This window comes from Falco biarmicus, chromosome 4 (genome assembly GCF_023638135.1).
Source record: "Falco biarmicus isolate bFalBia1 chromosome 4, bFalBia1.pri, whole genome shotgun sequence".
In the NCBI taxonomy this organism is placed as follows: Eukaryota; Metazoa; Chordata; class Aves; order Falconiformes; family Falconidae; genus Falco; species Falco biarmicus.
In genome coordinates, this window is record NC_079291.1 from 108816040 (window position 1) to 108832280 (window position 16241).

At 56.3% G+C, this 16241-nt stretch overlaps 1 protein-coding gene across 2 annotated transcripts; it reads right to left on the minus strand.

Moving 5' to 3' along the window:
* Positions 1-3986: 3986 nt before the first annotated feature.
* Positions 3987-15344, minus strand: LOC130148846 (protein enabled homolog). 2 transcript variants are annotated; one of them, XM_056337927.1, is made up of 8 exons: positions 14252-15344; positions 13796-13867; positions 13096-13170; positions 12825-12893; positions 12635-12733; positions 11537-11599; positions 10930-11104; positions 3987-4305 (listed from the first exon to the last, which is right to left on the minus strand). In XM_056337927.1, the coding sequence occupies exons 1-8, from the start codon at positions 14364-14366 to the stop codon at positions 3987-3989; spliced, it is 987 nt and encodes a 328-aa protein (XP_056193902.1). In that variant the 5' UTR covers positions 14367-15344. The 2 variants fall into 2 exon arrangements, with proteins under 2 accessions (XP_056193902.1, XP_056193901.1); XM_056337926.1 differs by lacking the exon at positions 3987-4305 and adding an exon at positions 10019-10560 and having other exon boundaries at positions 14252-15332.
* Positions 15345-16241: the final 897 nt, after the last annotated feature.

Sequence of the window (16241 nt, forward strand, 5' to 3'; positions counted from 1 at the left end):
AAATTCAGGCACACCAGAAAAATCAGCTAGTTGCAAGCCAAGAGCCAATATCTAAGTGTACTTTACTAATCCTGCCTGAACACATACAAAAAGCATTTCTTACGCAGTCATACACCTAAATCAATAAACCATAATGAAAAATGGTCCATTAATAGCAGCAGTATCTATCACACCAAGGATAAATGTACAGAAATGTACTGAGAAGCACTCTTTTTCTCTGAGGAGTAATGTCGTCTGTTATCAGAGTTCCAGATAAATGTTGGTGTGAGGTCCCTGTGAGGCGAGTCCCGCCCAGCAGCCGCCCGCCACAGGGCCCGGCCCAGCCCCTCGGCCGCAGCACCCTGAGGAAAACCTGCTTCAGGAAGGGTGAAACACCACGGAGACAAGAGTTGTGAGGGAAAAAAATGTGAGGCAGGGCCCTGCGAGCACGGAGGACGGAGGGCAGGGAAGGAGGGAGCTGCAGGCGGGGGATTGCCCTGCAGCCCCTGGAGGGGACGCCTGTGCCCCCGAGGGATCGCAGCCCGCGGCGGGCACTGGCGCTGGAGCCGGGGAGAAGCGCGGGCGGGAAGGAACGGCAGCGAGGAGCTGCCATGAGCTGAGCAGCCCCCCCTTCCCCGGCGCCACCCGGAGGGGGCAGAGGAGGCGGGTGACGCGAGAAAATACAGTGAAAAACCTAAAACTCTACAGGCAGGAGGTGTATAGATAACAGGAACCATCAAGAGGCAGGCAGGAGCCTCACTGGCTGCGAGAGAAGGTCTGAGGCTCGGGCCGCTCAGCACTTCAGAAGGGACAATCAGTACAGGTGCAGATGGGCTCCACAAGAATGTAAATCAGTAGCCTTCTGGCAAAGGATGTGCTAATCGCTAAAAGAAAAACTACTGAAGTGATAAGACTGAAGGACACTAGGATAAAATAATTGTGGAAGTGGTAGATAACAAATGCCGCCCCCCCCCTGCCCCGAAGAAGAGTGAAACCCCCACTCGGGGAGCATGCCCAGTAAATTTAAAATGAACTGTACCTGTAAATCGAAGTGAGAAAGCAACTAACCAATAATTAGTTAGTAGGTGTAGACTTTGGCGAGAACTAACCAACTTCACTTATAAATATGTATTGTGAGTACAACTAGGTGTGCAAGTTAGGCCCAAGATATGCAAGAGAATGACCAGTGCTGGATTTTGGACGTTCTCTGAGCTCCAGTTTTCTGCCAGCGGTTTTTTCAAGGCAAATGGATAGGAAACCTTACAGCATAGTAGAAGATACAGAGCTAAGCAAATAATGACATTTTTGGTTCACTAGCCACTCTGAAAAAAACTTTTTTGAAGACAGTTTGGGGTTCAAATACATTTTTACAACACTGAAACATTTTAAACAAAGTGAAATATTTTGATTAAAAAAAATCAGACTCAAATAAATAATAAACTTTTCAATTAATATAACTTCACAAGATGTAGTTGAATAGCTGAACCCATACTTTTGGCTGAAAGATACTTTTAAAAGTTCTGCCAAGTTTTAATCTTCTCTTTACAAATTCAAAAAGCAAGGCAACAAGCATAAGTCAGCAGCAAATTTGAGAAGATGACCTAAGTCTCGTAGAATAAAAGCACATACTTATAAAAAGCAAAAAATACAGACAATACGGAACTCAGCCTTCTCTAAACTTCTTGGAATCCTTCAAAATTAGACCCCAAATACACCATAAAAGTGAGAAAATAGATGAATTACAATCCAGCTGGTATAGAGTACCGATGTTATTTCTCAACTGATAGCTCTATTTCCCTAAGACAAAGGAAATGTTTTCTCCTTATGCCATTTTGCTTGTCAAGACAAAGTGTAACTGGAATGGTTTTGGCAATATTATGGGTAGCACTGGGGTCGTGTGTTAAGGGACTTTATTAATTGCCGCATCCTTGAAAGCACAGGCATAATATAATTGTTACAATAAATAACCAACAACGTATTAACTCTCAAATTTTGGCCTGTTTACCATGCTCTTGGTCTTCCAGATCATTTATCTCATGTTGAAAATGGTAAAAAGCACCCCTAGGAGGACAGACTATGTTCCAAAGAGTAATACTTTTTTATAATGGGGCTCCAGTTTGAAACTGAATCAGATAATGGCCTTGTGCTTCCAGGGGACTCTTTCCAGGCTGTTCATGTGATTGGGCTCTTTAAAGGTCCAGTATCCACTAGTGCAGATACATTTGAAGATGGGTCCCAGAGTCTGAATTGCAAGCAAAATCAACTTCCAGAAGACAGAAACCGAACTCTGACTAATGTACCATATGAAAGAAACTGGCCTGTCAGACCAGCCAGTATTGTCCCAGTTTATTAAATCTCTTCAAGTAATCTGTTGCGCATTAATTCTTTGGTAGAATGAGGATATTAGGCAAAAGCCTTTCATCAGCTTCTCAAACTTCCATAGAATAGAAAATGTCTTCTTAGTTCTGATGTTCCATGATGGTGAAACTACTTAAACATGTAGTTTCATACTTAAACATACTTAAACACGAGGAATGTTGAAGCACGATAGCTTTCCATATCAAAAATAGTGAAGAGAGAGACAAAAGTCATGGTAGCAAATTTATGATACGATGCAAATTGAGACTACAGATCCAGTCACCCAAGTGTAGATCAGTGATGTGGTGTATAAGCAATTTGCTGGATGGTCGTGCTGAAAGAGTTGCAATCAAAAGCTCAATGGCCAAGTGGAGACCAGTGCCAAGGGGCATTCGTCAGGCATTGACACTGGGACCAGCGCTGCTTAACATGTCTGCAGGCAAAGGCAGCCCAGAGGGTTTCGCTCTCCTTTGCTCACATTATTTTGTTTGCACGGAATATGGGGGACTGCTGGGGACTCTCTGTTGTAAGCTGCATGGTAGTGTCTGGCTGCCCAAGAGAAAATGAAATGCTCAGAAGCTGGGAGTGACCTGGTTTGGTGGCCAGGAGCTCTGTGGGGGCTGTCTCGCTCTCCTTCCCAGGCTGGCTTAGGGAAACTGGTTTCACAGAGTTTTATGCTCCCAGGGTTATGTCCAGGACCTGGGCTGTTCTGTGGTGGCTGTGCTATGGGCACGTCTGGTCTGGCCTGCAGCCTGCTGTAGACTTTAGGGCCTTAGGGACAACAAATGATCATAAAATCCTGTCACAGAGAAGAGGATATGGACTTCGTCTATCCTCCTGAAAAAAAAAAGGTCACTGTAATCTAACAGTGAAGCGTCTATTACCTTTTAGAGAGTGGTCTGGTGTAGGTAGTAGAGAAAGCCTGCCATCAGTGATGGGGACCTGAGCTGAGCAAAAAAGTGCTGAGAAAAGGTACAAGGCTGCCGCTGCCCTCCCATGCCATGCCTACCAATACTTGGTATTACTCAAGTATACTCAGTTTCTGTTTTCCTCTTAGAAGAAGAAACCATGGGTTCCTGCTGGAAGAAATATATAGGAAGAGCCACTGGTTGGCTGCAGAGTTTCACAGTGTAGTGAAAGTCGCCTTGCTACTGTAGCTCACTCTGAGACACCTTCATGTACCTCCTCAGCTCGTTGTAGCCCACGTGGCTGTCATGCTTTTCTAAACCTCAGCAGCAGCAAGTAAAGCTAGGGCCTTGTAGCAGACCCTGCTGTGGTAATAGCACATAGGGTTTTCATATAAAAGAGGGCACACTGAGACTAGACATGAGGACAGCAGTTTATTTTTTTATGCCGAGGGTGGTAAAACACATTGGGGCTTTCCCCACGTGCCCGTGCCCAGCTCCTGCCTGCCGACACAGTGGGCATCCACGGCTGCGCCCAGGCGTGGAGCCCAGCCGGTGCTGGTGCCTCGCTTGGTTTGCTGTTGGTACCCCCCTGGACACTTGTGTGACAGCCCTGTGTCACACTGTCTTTGGCGGGCAGCGGCTGAGCCCCGAAGCTGTCGGTTGGGGCTCTACTCAGTGCGCCCCAGCTCCTACCCTGGTGTGGCTGCCTTCAGCCCCTGCTGTGCGGCTGGAGCAGTGAGCTCAGGGGTGTGTGGGAGTCTCAGGAGGCTCAGAGGGCTTGAAATCCTTGGGGGTTGGGGTCCTTGGAGGGCTGGGGAGCGATGCGGGGCTCTGGGGCTGTGGAGGCTCCTGCGGTTCGTAGATACTCTCCTGGCTCCTCTGCGTCATGGTACCTGGGTACGGGCTCGAGCAAGGCGAGTAGTTTGGTCTTTCAGGTGGCAGTGGCGTCTGCTGGCGTGGGATCCAGATCTCAGGGGTGCTGGGGCACCTGCTCTGACTGCTCAGGCACTGGTGGAAGCAGCTCTTTATATGCTGGAGTCTTGAAGCTCCAGCGACGGGCCTGTGGAGAGAGGAGGCCGCTGAGGCGCTCAGCTGCAGAGGGGGCGCACGGACTGTCCCCCACAGCACGGCCCAGAGCTGGCAAGGCTCCCCAGCACGGGCAGAGCCGCTGGCACACCTTGGCCGACGTGGACACCCGCACCTCATGGCAGCCCCGAGCAGGGGGACTCCTCAGGGCAGGTTCGGTGGCCACCAGCCAGCGCTACTGGGCGCCTCCCTGGCTGGGGCAATCTCTTGCCCCGCTCTTTCTCGTCCTGCCCTTGCTTTTGGGCAGCCAGCGGGCTGCCACTCCGCGGCAGCCTGACTAGAAATGCTTCGTGGCTCTGAGCAGCCATCAGAGGAAGAGGAGGGAGGGAAATGTACTCACGCTTTCTTCTTCCTTCGCCACCAGACCACGACACAGCCCAACACAATGGCAACTTGCAGAGAAACAACAGCCGCTACTGCACCTATAGTAGAGAGCTTTCCAGGGTCTCTGGGACCGGAAACAGCTGGGGGGCTCGGGGGATTGTAAAGCTCTGTGGTTCTCTCGGTGACATCATCTGCAGGAGCAATCAGGAACGTTAGCCCATCCTGCGCACCACTGGTAAGCGTGCAGCACGATTGATCCGGCCAGGACATTCTCTCTTTCCCCCCCGTACTGGTGCCTGGAGGCACGTTCCCACCCTTTGGGGCAGGGTGTCCCACCCAACCAAACCCAGAAGGCCAGAAGGGGAGCACAGGGGGGGCGCAGCTGCTTGAGCCTTTGAGTGACACGGACAGAAACCGTCCCTGCAGCAGGCAGTGCCACCCCAGCTCTCCCTCCCCGTGAGACAGTTCCCACACCCCAGGGACAGACTCAGGCCTCCTCAAGTGGCACTGAAGCCTTGCCCTCCCCCTAGTGCCTTTTCTCCAGCACAGGCACCGCCTGCAGCACCTCCCAGGTTTCAGGATGTGTCTCCCACTTGGGGACCCCAGCAAGACTGCTCCGTACCTGAGCCCGGTTCATAAGCCCGATTTATCTTGCTCTGGTGGTCTTCTCCAGGCTTTGACGGCACTGCCAAAAAGCAGAGGGGGAAGGTTAAGCCTCAGCGAGTCTCAGGCACAGAGGACACAGGAGGACGGGGAGGTTCCCCCTAAGCCTCTGCCTAGTCTGGGAGTCAGGGCATCGCTGTGGACCTCGGCTCAGGGAGGGATCCCGCTCTGTGCTGCTCCTGTGCCTCTCGGCAGTCACAGCAAGCTCGGGGATGCAGCTGGAGCGGGAGGGACATTTGGCACATTTCCCATATCTGCGGAACATGGTCCCGATGCCTCGAACCCAAAACACTTTCAGCTTTGGCTGCTGCTGTGACTTGCCAGAGTGGGCACTGGGGGAAGAGCCTGCGCCTGGTTCCGACTCCACGCAACAGCCACGCCTGACCTGCTGGGGGACCAGGAAATTGCAGGCCATCTTTTGGTTTGCGTTGCACTTTTGGCGACGTGTAAAGCGATGCAAAATGCCTTCCTTCAAAGAGGACGGGAAGAAGCTGCAGCCAGTCCGGCCAGGGAAACAGCCCTTTCGAGAAGGGCTCCTCCGCCCTTCCCTGTAAGCACCAGCAACGGTCACGGTTGCCCCATCCCAGCTATCGGTCGGCAGATGGGAGACGCAGCACAGCCCAAGAAGCCTGCCGAACCAGCATCCCCACCGACCTCCAGCATCAGGAAAGGGCAGCCGGCGTCGCCTGGCACCTCGCTCCTGCCTGGAACTGGGCCAGTGGGCAAGCAGTGCTGCCCGTGAGCTGAACACAAGTTCAGCGCTCGCCAGGCCCTCAAATCTGCCTGCCAGCAGACGCCTGCACAAACCAGCTCCGAGCCGTAACGGCAAAACTGGGGCAGCAGCCGCCCCTGGCCCTCCGCTTGAAGCACAACTGGCAGCAGAGGCTCTGCACCATCTCTGTGGCTCAGCTGCCAAATTTCACAGCGAAGGCAGAGTGAAATGTGCCCACCGTGTCCTCTCTCCTGTTCCTCCAACATTTGCCTTAAGAACTCAGATGACTCGCAGGGGCCAGCAGACAGCTTTGCAAGGCAAAGCTCCACAGGGCGCATCTCTGAGCCCGGCCCGTTCCCTCTCTGCTCTCCTCCATGTCTGCGCATGGGCCACGGACGGAGCAACTTGCTCTTCAGGCGGAAAGAAGCCTAGAGGGTAGATGCAGCTTCCTCCCACTGATTTACCCGTGGGATGGCTCTCAGGCTCGAGGTCAGGAACAGGCCACGAATTCGGGATGGTGTAACCCTTGGGAGGCTCTTCAGGAGAATTGCACATGAGTAAGCCCTTGTCACATTGACACTGTTTCTTCTTTCAAGGAAAGGGACATAGAGCGCTTACCTGCAGGATGCCCCAAGGGCTCCAAACCAACAGCCTGCCATGCATCTCGATAAACTTTGGCAGCATCCTCACCCAGAAGCAAGCACAGAGGGGAAATGTTGCCATTGCCTGTTGGCATCCGCTTGTGCCTTAGTGAACCGCAGGCACTGGAAGGGGCTCAGGTAGCAGCGTGGGAGCCAGACCCCGGGGAGATTGCCAGCGCTGCAGAGGGGCCTGGTGACCTCTTGGCCGGCACCTGGCAGCTCTCCAACACGCTCGTTAAGCCATGCCATGAACAAGACCCCTCAGGGAGCGTGTGGGCCAACATAGGGCCCCTGGGGGCATTCTTACCCGCACAGCTCTCACACACACACAGGGGAAGCCCTTAGCAAAGCGCTCGAGGGAAAAGCCACATCCACGTTTCTCGGGGAGAGGAGCCCGCTGGCCCGTGAAAGGTCGCAAATGTGCCGAGTGCTTACCTGCTTCCTGCTCTTGCCAAGGTGCAGCCCAGGCAGCCCTGGCACGTAGGGCCTCCAGGAGGAGGAGGAGGAGGAGGCAGTGCTGAATGAGGGCCATGGCTCCCTTCAGCCACATGATCCTGTGCTGCTGTCACCGCTGCTGCTGCATGTGGTGCAGTTGCGGCTGGGGGCTGAGGCGTGGGTACTTATAGCTGGTGCATCGCCGTGGAGCTCCGTGACCTCACAGCCCCACTGTCACCTCGCAGCCCCACTGTGACCTCAGGGCCGGCCCAGGCTGCATGGCAATGGTGCTCAACGGGGAGAGCCGCTGGAGCACAGCCGGGGCAGCTGCCCTCCCAGGCTGGGGAGCACGCCCCGTCGGGCAGCTCCGTCCAAGGGCTGGCACACAGTCCCACCTGGGGCTGAGCCCGCAGCTCTGCCCTCTTTTCCGGGCACTGTCACAGGGGCAGCGCGGAGCTCACAGTGCCCCAGATGACCTGGGGAGCGCAGCCAGGGCATTTCTGACCTCCTCCGGTGCTGTTAGCAACAGCTCACGAGGCTGAGGAGTGAATGATTTCAGCCTCAAGACAAGTGCCAGATCCCCTCCTGTGCGCACCTTCCCGGCTGGAGCCCGGTTTGGCGCCTTGGGGGACCCCAGGGCTAACAAGTCACGTTTGTTTGACGGGAAAGATGAAGCCTTCACTCTTCCCTTTCTCCTTCACGTGAAACTTAAGGGAATACTTTCTGTTGGGGTCCTCAAAGGGCAAAGTCAATCAATAAAACAGAAAAAATATTCTCTTAAAGTATTTGACGTGCAAAAGGAAACCTTGAGAGAGCACACGGTGGGTGTATGTTGCCTGAACAACCCAGTGGCCTTCTATGGTAGGGTGAGTGCCTCGGTGGGCAAGGGAAGAGCTACGGCTGTCGTCTCTCCAGGCTTCTTTGGCCTTTGATATTGTCTCTCACAGCATCCTTCTCCATCAATTGGAGAAATGTGGATCTGATGCGTGGACTGCTTGGTGGATAAGGAACTGGCTGGACAGTGCCATCCTGACGGCAGTGGTGAACAGCTCAGTGTGCGGACGGAGACTGGTGACGAGTGTGTCCCTCAGGGTCCCCTCTTGGGAGCAGTACTGTTTAATAGCTTCATCAATGACATAAGGCAGTGGGATCGGGTGCACCCTCAGCAAGCTTGCAGATGACACCAAGCTGAGTGGTGCAGCTGATGTGGCTGAGCGATGGGCTGCTGTCCAGAGGGACCTGGACAGGCTGGAGAAGCGGCCCATGTGAACCTCATGAGGCTCAAGAAGGCCAGGTGCAAGGTCCTGCACCAGGGTCAGGGCAACGCCCGGTACCACTGAGAGCCGCCCTGCCAGGAAGGGCTTGGGGGTACTGGTGGATGAACAGCTGGGCATGAACCAGCAATGTGCGCTCACAGGCCAGAAAGCCAACCGTGGCCTGGGCTGCATCAAAAGAAGCCACCAAAATGATCGAAGGGATGGAACTCCTCTGCTCTGAAAAAAGAAAAGGCTGAGAGAGGTGGGGTTGTTCAGCCTGGCGAAGAGAAGGCTCTGGGGAGACCTGATTCTGGTCTTCCAATACTTAATGGGCGCTTATCAGAGAGACGGGGACAGAGATCTGAGCAGGGCCTGCAGCCCTAGGGAGAAGGGGCAATGGTTTGAAGCTGGAAGAGGGCAGATTAAGACTAGACACAAGGACAGCAGGTTGTTTTTTTTTTATGCTGAGGGTGGTGAAACACTGGAACAGGTTGCCCAGAGAGGTGGTGGACGCCCCATCCCTGGAAACATTCAAGCTCAGCTGAGCAAAGTGATCCTGTTGAAGATGGCTGCGCTCATTGCAGGGGGGTTGGACTCAATGACCTGTAAAGGTCCCTTCCAACCCCAAACATTCCATGATCCCGTATTTCACTCTGCCTTAGCCATGAGACTCAGCAGCCAGAGGCTTTAGATGCACGTCTGGCCACGCTGTAGCCTACAAAGCGGGAAGGGATGGATTGGAGCCTCGCTGCAGCGACGCTGGCTTTCACACCTTCTGTCACACAGTAACTGCATCACAGCGACCTCTGTGCTAATGTGGATGCTTCCAGCTCTGCAGCTGGTGGAGCAGGAGCAATGGCAGGACAATGTTCAAAACACTGTGGTCAGGCGGTCCATGTAAACGGCAGTCCCCGCCTGGTGAAAGGAGACCTCTCCCTATCTGTCCCCGACACGGGGAGCTAACACCACCTATCCTTCCCAGCTACTGTCACCACTCCTGGCAGGGCTTCTTCGTTGACACAAGGGACTCTACCACTCGGACCGGGAGCAGCCACAGGGCGCTGTTCAGCAGCGGTGCTCAGGGCTCTGTCATCTACCGCTAGTCACCACTTGCCATGAGGCTTCTCTGCAGGCGACGCAGGAGAACTGTATTGAGAAGGAGACCTGACCACGCTTCCCGCTCTCCCAGCTCTTTAATCTCTTCAGGAGCAGCCCGGATGGCATCAGAGGGTGCCTTGCGTTGTAGGAGAAAGGGGCAGGACCTGCCCCTCAGGCTAATGACCTGTTTGCAGCAGGCTGGCAGTCAGGGATGAGCTGTGGAGCAGAGCGCGTAGTGCCGCCATTGGGGCTTTCCCCACGAGCCCGTGCCCAGCCCCTGCCTACCGACACAGTGGGCATCCACGGCTGCGCCCAGGCGTGGAGCCCAGCCGGTGCTGGTGCCTCGCTTGGTTTGCTGTTGGTACCCCCTGGACACTTGTGTGACAGCCCTGTGTCACACTGTCTTTGGCGGGCAGCGGCTGAGCCCCAAAGCTGTCGGCTGGGGCTCTGTCAGTGCACCCCCAACTCCTACCCTGGTGTGGCTGCCTTCAGCCCCTGCTGTGCGGCTGGAGCAGTGAGCTCAGGGGTGTGTGGGAGTCTAAGGAGGCTCAGGGCCCTCAGGGGTCTCAGAGGGCTTGGCAGTAGTGGGAGGTCGGAGGCCTTGGAGGGCTCAAAAGTGGTGGGTGCTCGGTAGTGGCGGAGGGCTCGGTGGGCTTGGAGGTCTCAGTAGCGGTGGAGGTCTCGGAGGACGTGGGGACTGCTGCATCTGGGAGACACTTTCCTGGTTCATCTGATGCAAAGATTCCAGGAATGGGCTTGGGGGGGGCGAGGGCAAGTCCCATTTGGAGGGGTGCTGGGGGGTGCTGGTATGGCTCATCTGAAGGGCGGCCGGAGATGGGTTCGGGGGGCGTGGAGGCCGTTCCCCTTTGGCTGGGGTCTGGAGGGTGCTGGTCTGGCTCCTCTGCTGAAAGGCGGCTGCGAATGGGGGAGGCGGTCGCGGGGGCCGTGGGGAGGATGAGCGCGCTCGTTGTTCAGGCGGCAGTGTCCTCTGCTGTCTTTGGGTGCAGCTCTGAGGGGTGCTTGCGCGGCTGCTCTTGCTGTCCGGGCGGAAGCGAGAGCCATGGGTTTTCTGCTGGACTCTAGAAGCTCCAGCGACGGGCCTGTGGAGAGAGGAGGCCGCTGAGGCGCTCAGCTGCAGAGGGGGCGCACGGACTGTCCCCCACAGCACGGCCCAGAGCTGGCAAGGCTCCCCAGCACGGGCAGAGCTGCTGGCACGCCTTGGCTGACGTGGACACCCGCACCTCATGGCAGCCCCGAGCAGGGGGACTCCTCAGGGCAGGTTCGGTGGCCACCAGCCAGCGCTACTGGGCGCCTCCCTGGCTGGGGCAATCTCTTGCCCCGCTCTTTCTCGTCCTGCCCTTGCTTTTGGGCAGCCAGCGGGCTGCCACTCCGCGGCAGCCTGACTAGAAATGCTTCGTGGCTCTGAGCAGCCATCGAAGGAAACAGTGTGGGGGGAATCAACAACTCACTCTTCTTTCTTCATCCACCACCGGATGATGACACAGACCAACACTATTCCAACTGGCACGGAAAGCATGGTTGCTGCTGTGGCTATCATACAGTGCCTCCGCGCATCTTGGGGACAGAGAGGACTTGCGGTGCTTGGGGGATCATCAGCCCTTGCGGTTCTCTCGCTGATCACGTCTGTAGGAGCAATTTGAAAAGTTAGCCCGTCCTGCGCACCACTGGTAAGCGTGCAGCACGATTGATCCGGCCAGGACATTCTCTCTTTCCCCCCCGTACTGGTGCCTGGAGGCACGTTCCCACCCTTTGGGGCAGGGTGTCCCACCCAACCAAACCCAGAAGGCCAGAAGGGGAGCACAGGGGGGGCGCAGCTGCTTGAGCCTTTGAGTGACACGGACAGAAACCGTCCCTGCAGCAGGCAGTGCCACCCCAGCTCTCCCTCCCCGTGAGACAGTTCCCACACCCCAGGGGACAGACTCAGGCCTCCTGAAGTGGCACTGAAGCCTTGCCCTCCCCCTAGTGCCTTTTCTCCAGCACAGGCACCGCCTGCAGCACCTCCCAGGTTTCAGGATGTGTCTCCCACTTGGGGACCCCAGCAAGACTGCTCCGTACCTGAGCCCGGTTCATAAGCCCGATTTATCTTGCTCTGGTGGTCTTCTCCAGGCTTTGACGGCACTGCCAAAAAGCAGAGGGGGAAGGTTAAGCCTCAGCGAGTCTCAGGCACAGAGGACACAGGAGGACGGGGAGGTTCCCCCTAAGCCTCTGCCTAGTCTGGGAGTCAGGGCATCGCTGTGGACCTCGGCTCAGGGAGGGATCCCGCTCTGTGCTGCTCCTGTGCCTCTCGGCAGTCACAGCAAGCTCGGGGATGCAGCTAGAGCGGGAGGGACATTTGGCACATTTCCCATATCTGCGGAACATGGTCCCGATGCCTCGAACCCAAAACACTTTCAGCTTTGGCTGCTGCTGTGACTTGCCAGAGTGGGCACTGGGGGAAGAGCCTGCGCCTGGTTCCGACTCCACGCAACAGCCACGCCTGACCTGCTGGGGGACCAGGAAATTGCAGGCCATCTTTTGGTTTGCGTTGCACTTTTGGCGACGTGTAAAGCGATGCAAAATGCCTTCCTTCAAAGAGGACGGGAAGAAGCTGCAGCTAGTCCAGCCAGGGAAACAGCCCTTTCGAGAAGGGCTCCTCCGCCCTTCCCTGTAAGCACCAGCAACGGTCACGGTTGCCCCATCCCAGCTATCAGTCGGCAGACGGGAGATGCAGCACAGCCCAAGAAGCCTGCCGAACCAGCATCCCCACCGACCTCCAGCATCAGGAAAGGGCAGCCGGCGTCGCCTGGCACCTCGCTCCTGCCTGGAACTGGGCCAGTGGGCAAGCAGTGCTGCCCGTGAGCTGAACACAAGTTCAGCGCTCGCCAGGCCCTCAAATCTGCCTGCCAGCAGACGCCTGCACAAACCAGCTCCGAGCCGTAACGGCAAAACTGGGGCAGCAGCCGCCCCTGGCCCTCCGCTTGAAGCACAACTGGCAGCAGAGGCTCTGCACCATCTCTGTGGCTCACCAGCACCTGCAAGGTGGGAAACCCAGCATCGCCACAGCGAGGCTCTGAGTGATCCCTTCCCACTGCGCAGGCTACAGCGTGCCCCGATGTGCACCTCATGCCTCCACTTGCCGGGTCTCACGGCTGAGGCACAGTGAAATGTACCCACCGTGTCCTCTCTTCCATTCCTCCAGCACATGCCTTAGTTGCTCAACTAGCTCCGAGGACTCGTTTTCTCCTTCAGCTCGGTACTTTTCTATTGCAGAACCTTAACAGAAAGGACCCGATTCAGTTTCACCCAAATAAATTACAGAAAACCAGTGCTTAGCCTGTGAGGTCAGCACAGACAGGCTACTCACCCCTGCGATGCCAGCCTCGCGCAGCATCCCACTGCCGAGGAGCTGGACGAGTCCTTCCTACAGGCACACCTGTAACAGAACAGCCAAAGCAGCTTCCGTCATCTACTGCGGTCTACAATGGCAGGACTGGATTGCAAGTGGTAAGGGGACCGTGCAAGGAGACGGCACACATGTGCAGATCTCTGTCCCCACAGCTGCAGAGGCGCCCAGCAGGCTGACCTTTGGGCTTTGAGCTGGCGGATCTCAAAGGGAGGAGAAAGCCATGACGTACCCATGGTGCGATCTCCCAGAGGCTCAGTCCTGGAACCCCACTGGGAAACTGCAGCACCTTTGCCGACAGCCACGGCTGCAAAGAAGCACAGGACAGAACGGCTGCCGTGACACAGTTCAAGTTATTTCTTCAGATCAAAGTGGCAGCGAGTGCCACTCAAAGGTGGGCTTCCTCCACGGCACTCATCTCTGCCTTCCGCTCAGGAGCATGGTGCCAAGAGTTACCGTGCGCCTGCACTGGCACCATGCTGGGACGGAACGAACCACGTGCGGAGCTGCCGGGACAAAGGACTCCCTGGAGCTCACACCAGCTCCCAGCTCAACCCCAACGAGCCCGCTGGCTTGGCAGCCAGCACTGGGAGCAGCTCAGGCTCCCTGGGCCAGCAGACAGCTTTGCAAGGCAAAGCTCCACAGGGCGCATCTCTGAGCCCGGCCCGTTCCCTCTCTGCTCTCCTCCATGTCTGCGCATGGGCCACGGACGGAGCAACTTGCTCTTCGGGCGGAAAGAAGCCTAGAGGGTAGATGCAGCTTCCTCCCACTGATTTACCCGTGGGATGGCTCTCAGGCTGGAGGACAGCAACAGGCTACGAATTCGGGATGGTGTAACCCTTGGGAGGCTCTTCAGGAGAATTTCACATGAGTAAGCCCTTGCCACATTGACACAGTTTCTTCTTTCAAGGAAAGGGACATAGAGCGCTTACCTCCAGGACGCCCCAAGGGCTCCAAACCAACAGCCTGCCATGCATCTCGATAAACTTTGGCAGCATCCTCACCTAGAAGCAAGCACAGAGGGGAAATGTTGCCATTGCCTGTTGGCATCCGCTTGTGCCTTAGTGAACCGCAGGCACTGGAAGGGGCTCAGGTAGCAGCGTGGGAGCCAGACCCCGGGGAGATTGCCAGCGCTGCAGAGGGGCCTGGTGACCTCTTGGCCGGCACCTGGCAGCTCTCCAACACGCTCGTTAAGCCATGCCATGAACAAGACCCCTCAGGGAGCGTGTGGGCCAACATAGGGCCCCTGGGGGCATTCTTACCCGCACAGCTCTCACACACACAGGGGAAGCCCTCACCAAAGCGCTCGAGGGAAAAGCCACATCCACGCTTCTCGGGCAGAGGAGCCCGCTGGCCCGTGAAAGGTCGCAAATGTGCCGAGTGCTTACCTGCTTCCTGCTCTTGCCAAGGTGCAGCCCAGGCAGCCCTGGCACGTAGGGCCTCCAGGAGGAGGAGGAGGAGGAGGCAGTGCTGAATGAGGGCCATGGCTCCCTTCAGCCACATGATCCTGTGCTGCTGTCACCGCTGCTGCTGCATGTGGTGCAGTTGCGGCTGGGGGCTGAGGCGTGGGTACTTATAGCTGGTGCATCGCCGTGGAGCTCCGTGACCTCACAGCCCCACTGTCACCTCGCAGCCCCACTGTGACCTCAGGGCCGGCCCAGGCTGCATGGCAATGGCGCTCAACGGGGAGAGCCGCTGGAGCACAGCCGGGGCAGCTGCCCTCCCAGGCTGGGGAGCACGCCCCGTCGGGCAGCTCCGTCCAAGGGCTGGCACACAGTCCCACCTGGGGCTGAGCCCGCAGCTCTGCCCTCTTTTCCGGGCACTGTCACAGGGGCAGCGCGGAGCTCACAGTGCCCCAGATGACCTGGGGAGCGCAGCCAGGGCATTTCTGACCTCCTCCGGTGCTGTTAGCAACAGCTCACGAGGCTGAGGAGTGAATGATTTCAGCCTCAAGACAAGTGCCAGATCCCCTCCTGTGCGCACCTTCCTGGCTGGAGCCCGGTTTGGCGCCTTGGGGGACCCCAGGGCTAACAAGTCACGTTTGTTTGACGGGAAAGATGAAGCCTTCACTCTTCCCTTTCTCCTTCACATGAAACTTAAGGGAATACTTTCTGTTGGGGTCCTCAAAGGGCAAAGTCAATCAATAAAACAGAAAAAATATTCTCTTAAAGTATTTGACGTGCAAAAGGAAACCTTGAGAGAGCACACGGTGGGTGTATGTTGCCTGAACAACCCAGTGGCCTTCTATGGTAGGGTGAGTGCTTCGGTGGGCAAGGGAAGAGCTACGGCTGTCATCTCTCCAGGCTTCTTTGGCCTTTGATATTGTCTCTCACAGCATCCTTCTCCATCAATTGGAGAAATGTGGATCTGATGCGTGGACTGCTTGGTGGATAAGGAACTGGCTGGACAGTGCCATCCTGACGGCAGTGGTGAACAGCTCAGTGTGCGGACGGAGACTGGTGACGAGTGTGTCCCTCAGGGTCCCCTCTTGGGAGCAGTACTATTTAATAGCTTCATCAATGACATAAGGCAGTGGGATCGGGTGCACCCTCAGCAAGCTTGCAGATGACACCAAGCTGAGTGGTGCAGCTGATGCGCCTGAGCGATGGGCTGCTGTCCAGAGGGACCTGGACAGGCTGGAGAAGCGGCCCATGTGAACCTCATGAGGCTCAAGAAGGCCAGGTGCAAGGTCCTGCACCAGGGTCAGGGCAACGCCCGGTACCACTGAGAGCCGCCGTGCCAGGAAGGGCTTGGGGGTACTGGTGGATGAACAGCTGGGCATGAACCAGCAATGTGCGCTCGCAGGCCAGAAAGCCAACCGTGGCCTGGGCTGCGTCAAAAGAAGCCACCAAAATGATCGAAGGGATGGAACTCCTCTGCTCTGAAAAAAGAAAAGGCTGAGAGAGGTGGGGTTGTTCAGCCTGGCGAAGAGAAGGCTCTGGGGAGACCTGATTCTGGTCTTCCAATACTTAATGGGCGCTTATCAGAGAGACGGGGACAGAGATCTGAGCAGGGCCTGCAGCCCTAGGGAGAAGGGGCAATGGTTTGAAGCTGGAAGAGGGCAGATTAAGACTAGACACAAGGACAGCAGGTTGGGTTTTTTTTATGCTGAGGGTGGTGAAACACTGGAACAGGTTGCCCAGAGAGGTGTGGACGCCCCATCCCTGGAAACATTCAAGCTCAGCTGAGCAAAGTGATCCTGTTGAAGATGGCTGCGCTCATTGCAGGGGGGTTGGACTCAATGACCTGTAAAGGTCCCTTCCAACCCCAAACATTCCATGATCCCGTATTTCACTCTGCCTTAGCCATGAGACTCAGCAGCCAGAGGTTTTAGATGCACGTCTGGCCACGCTGTAGCCTACAAAGCGGGAAGGGATG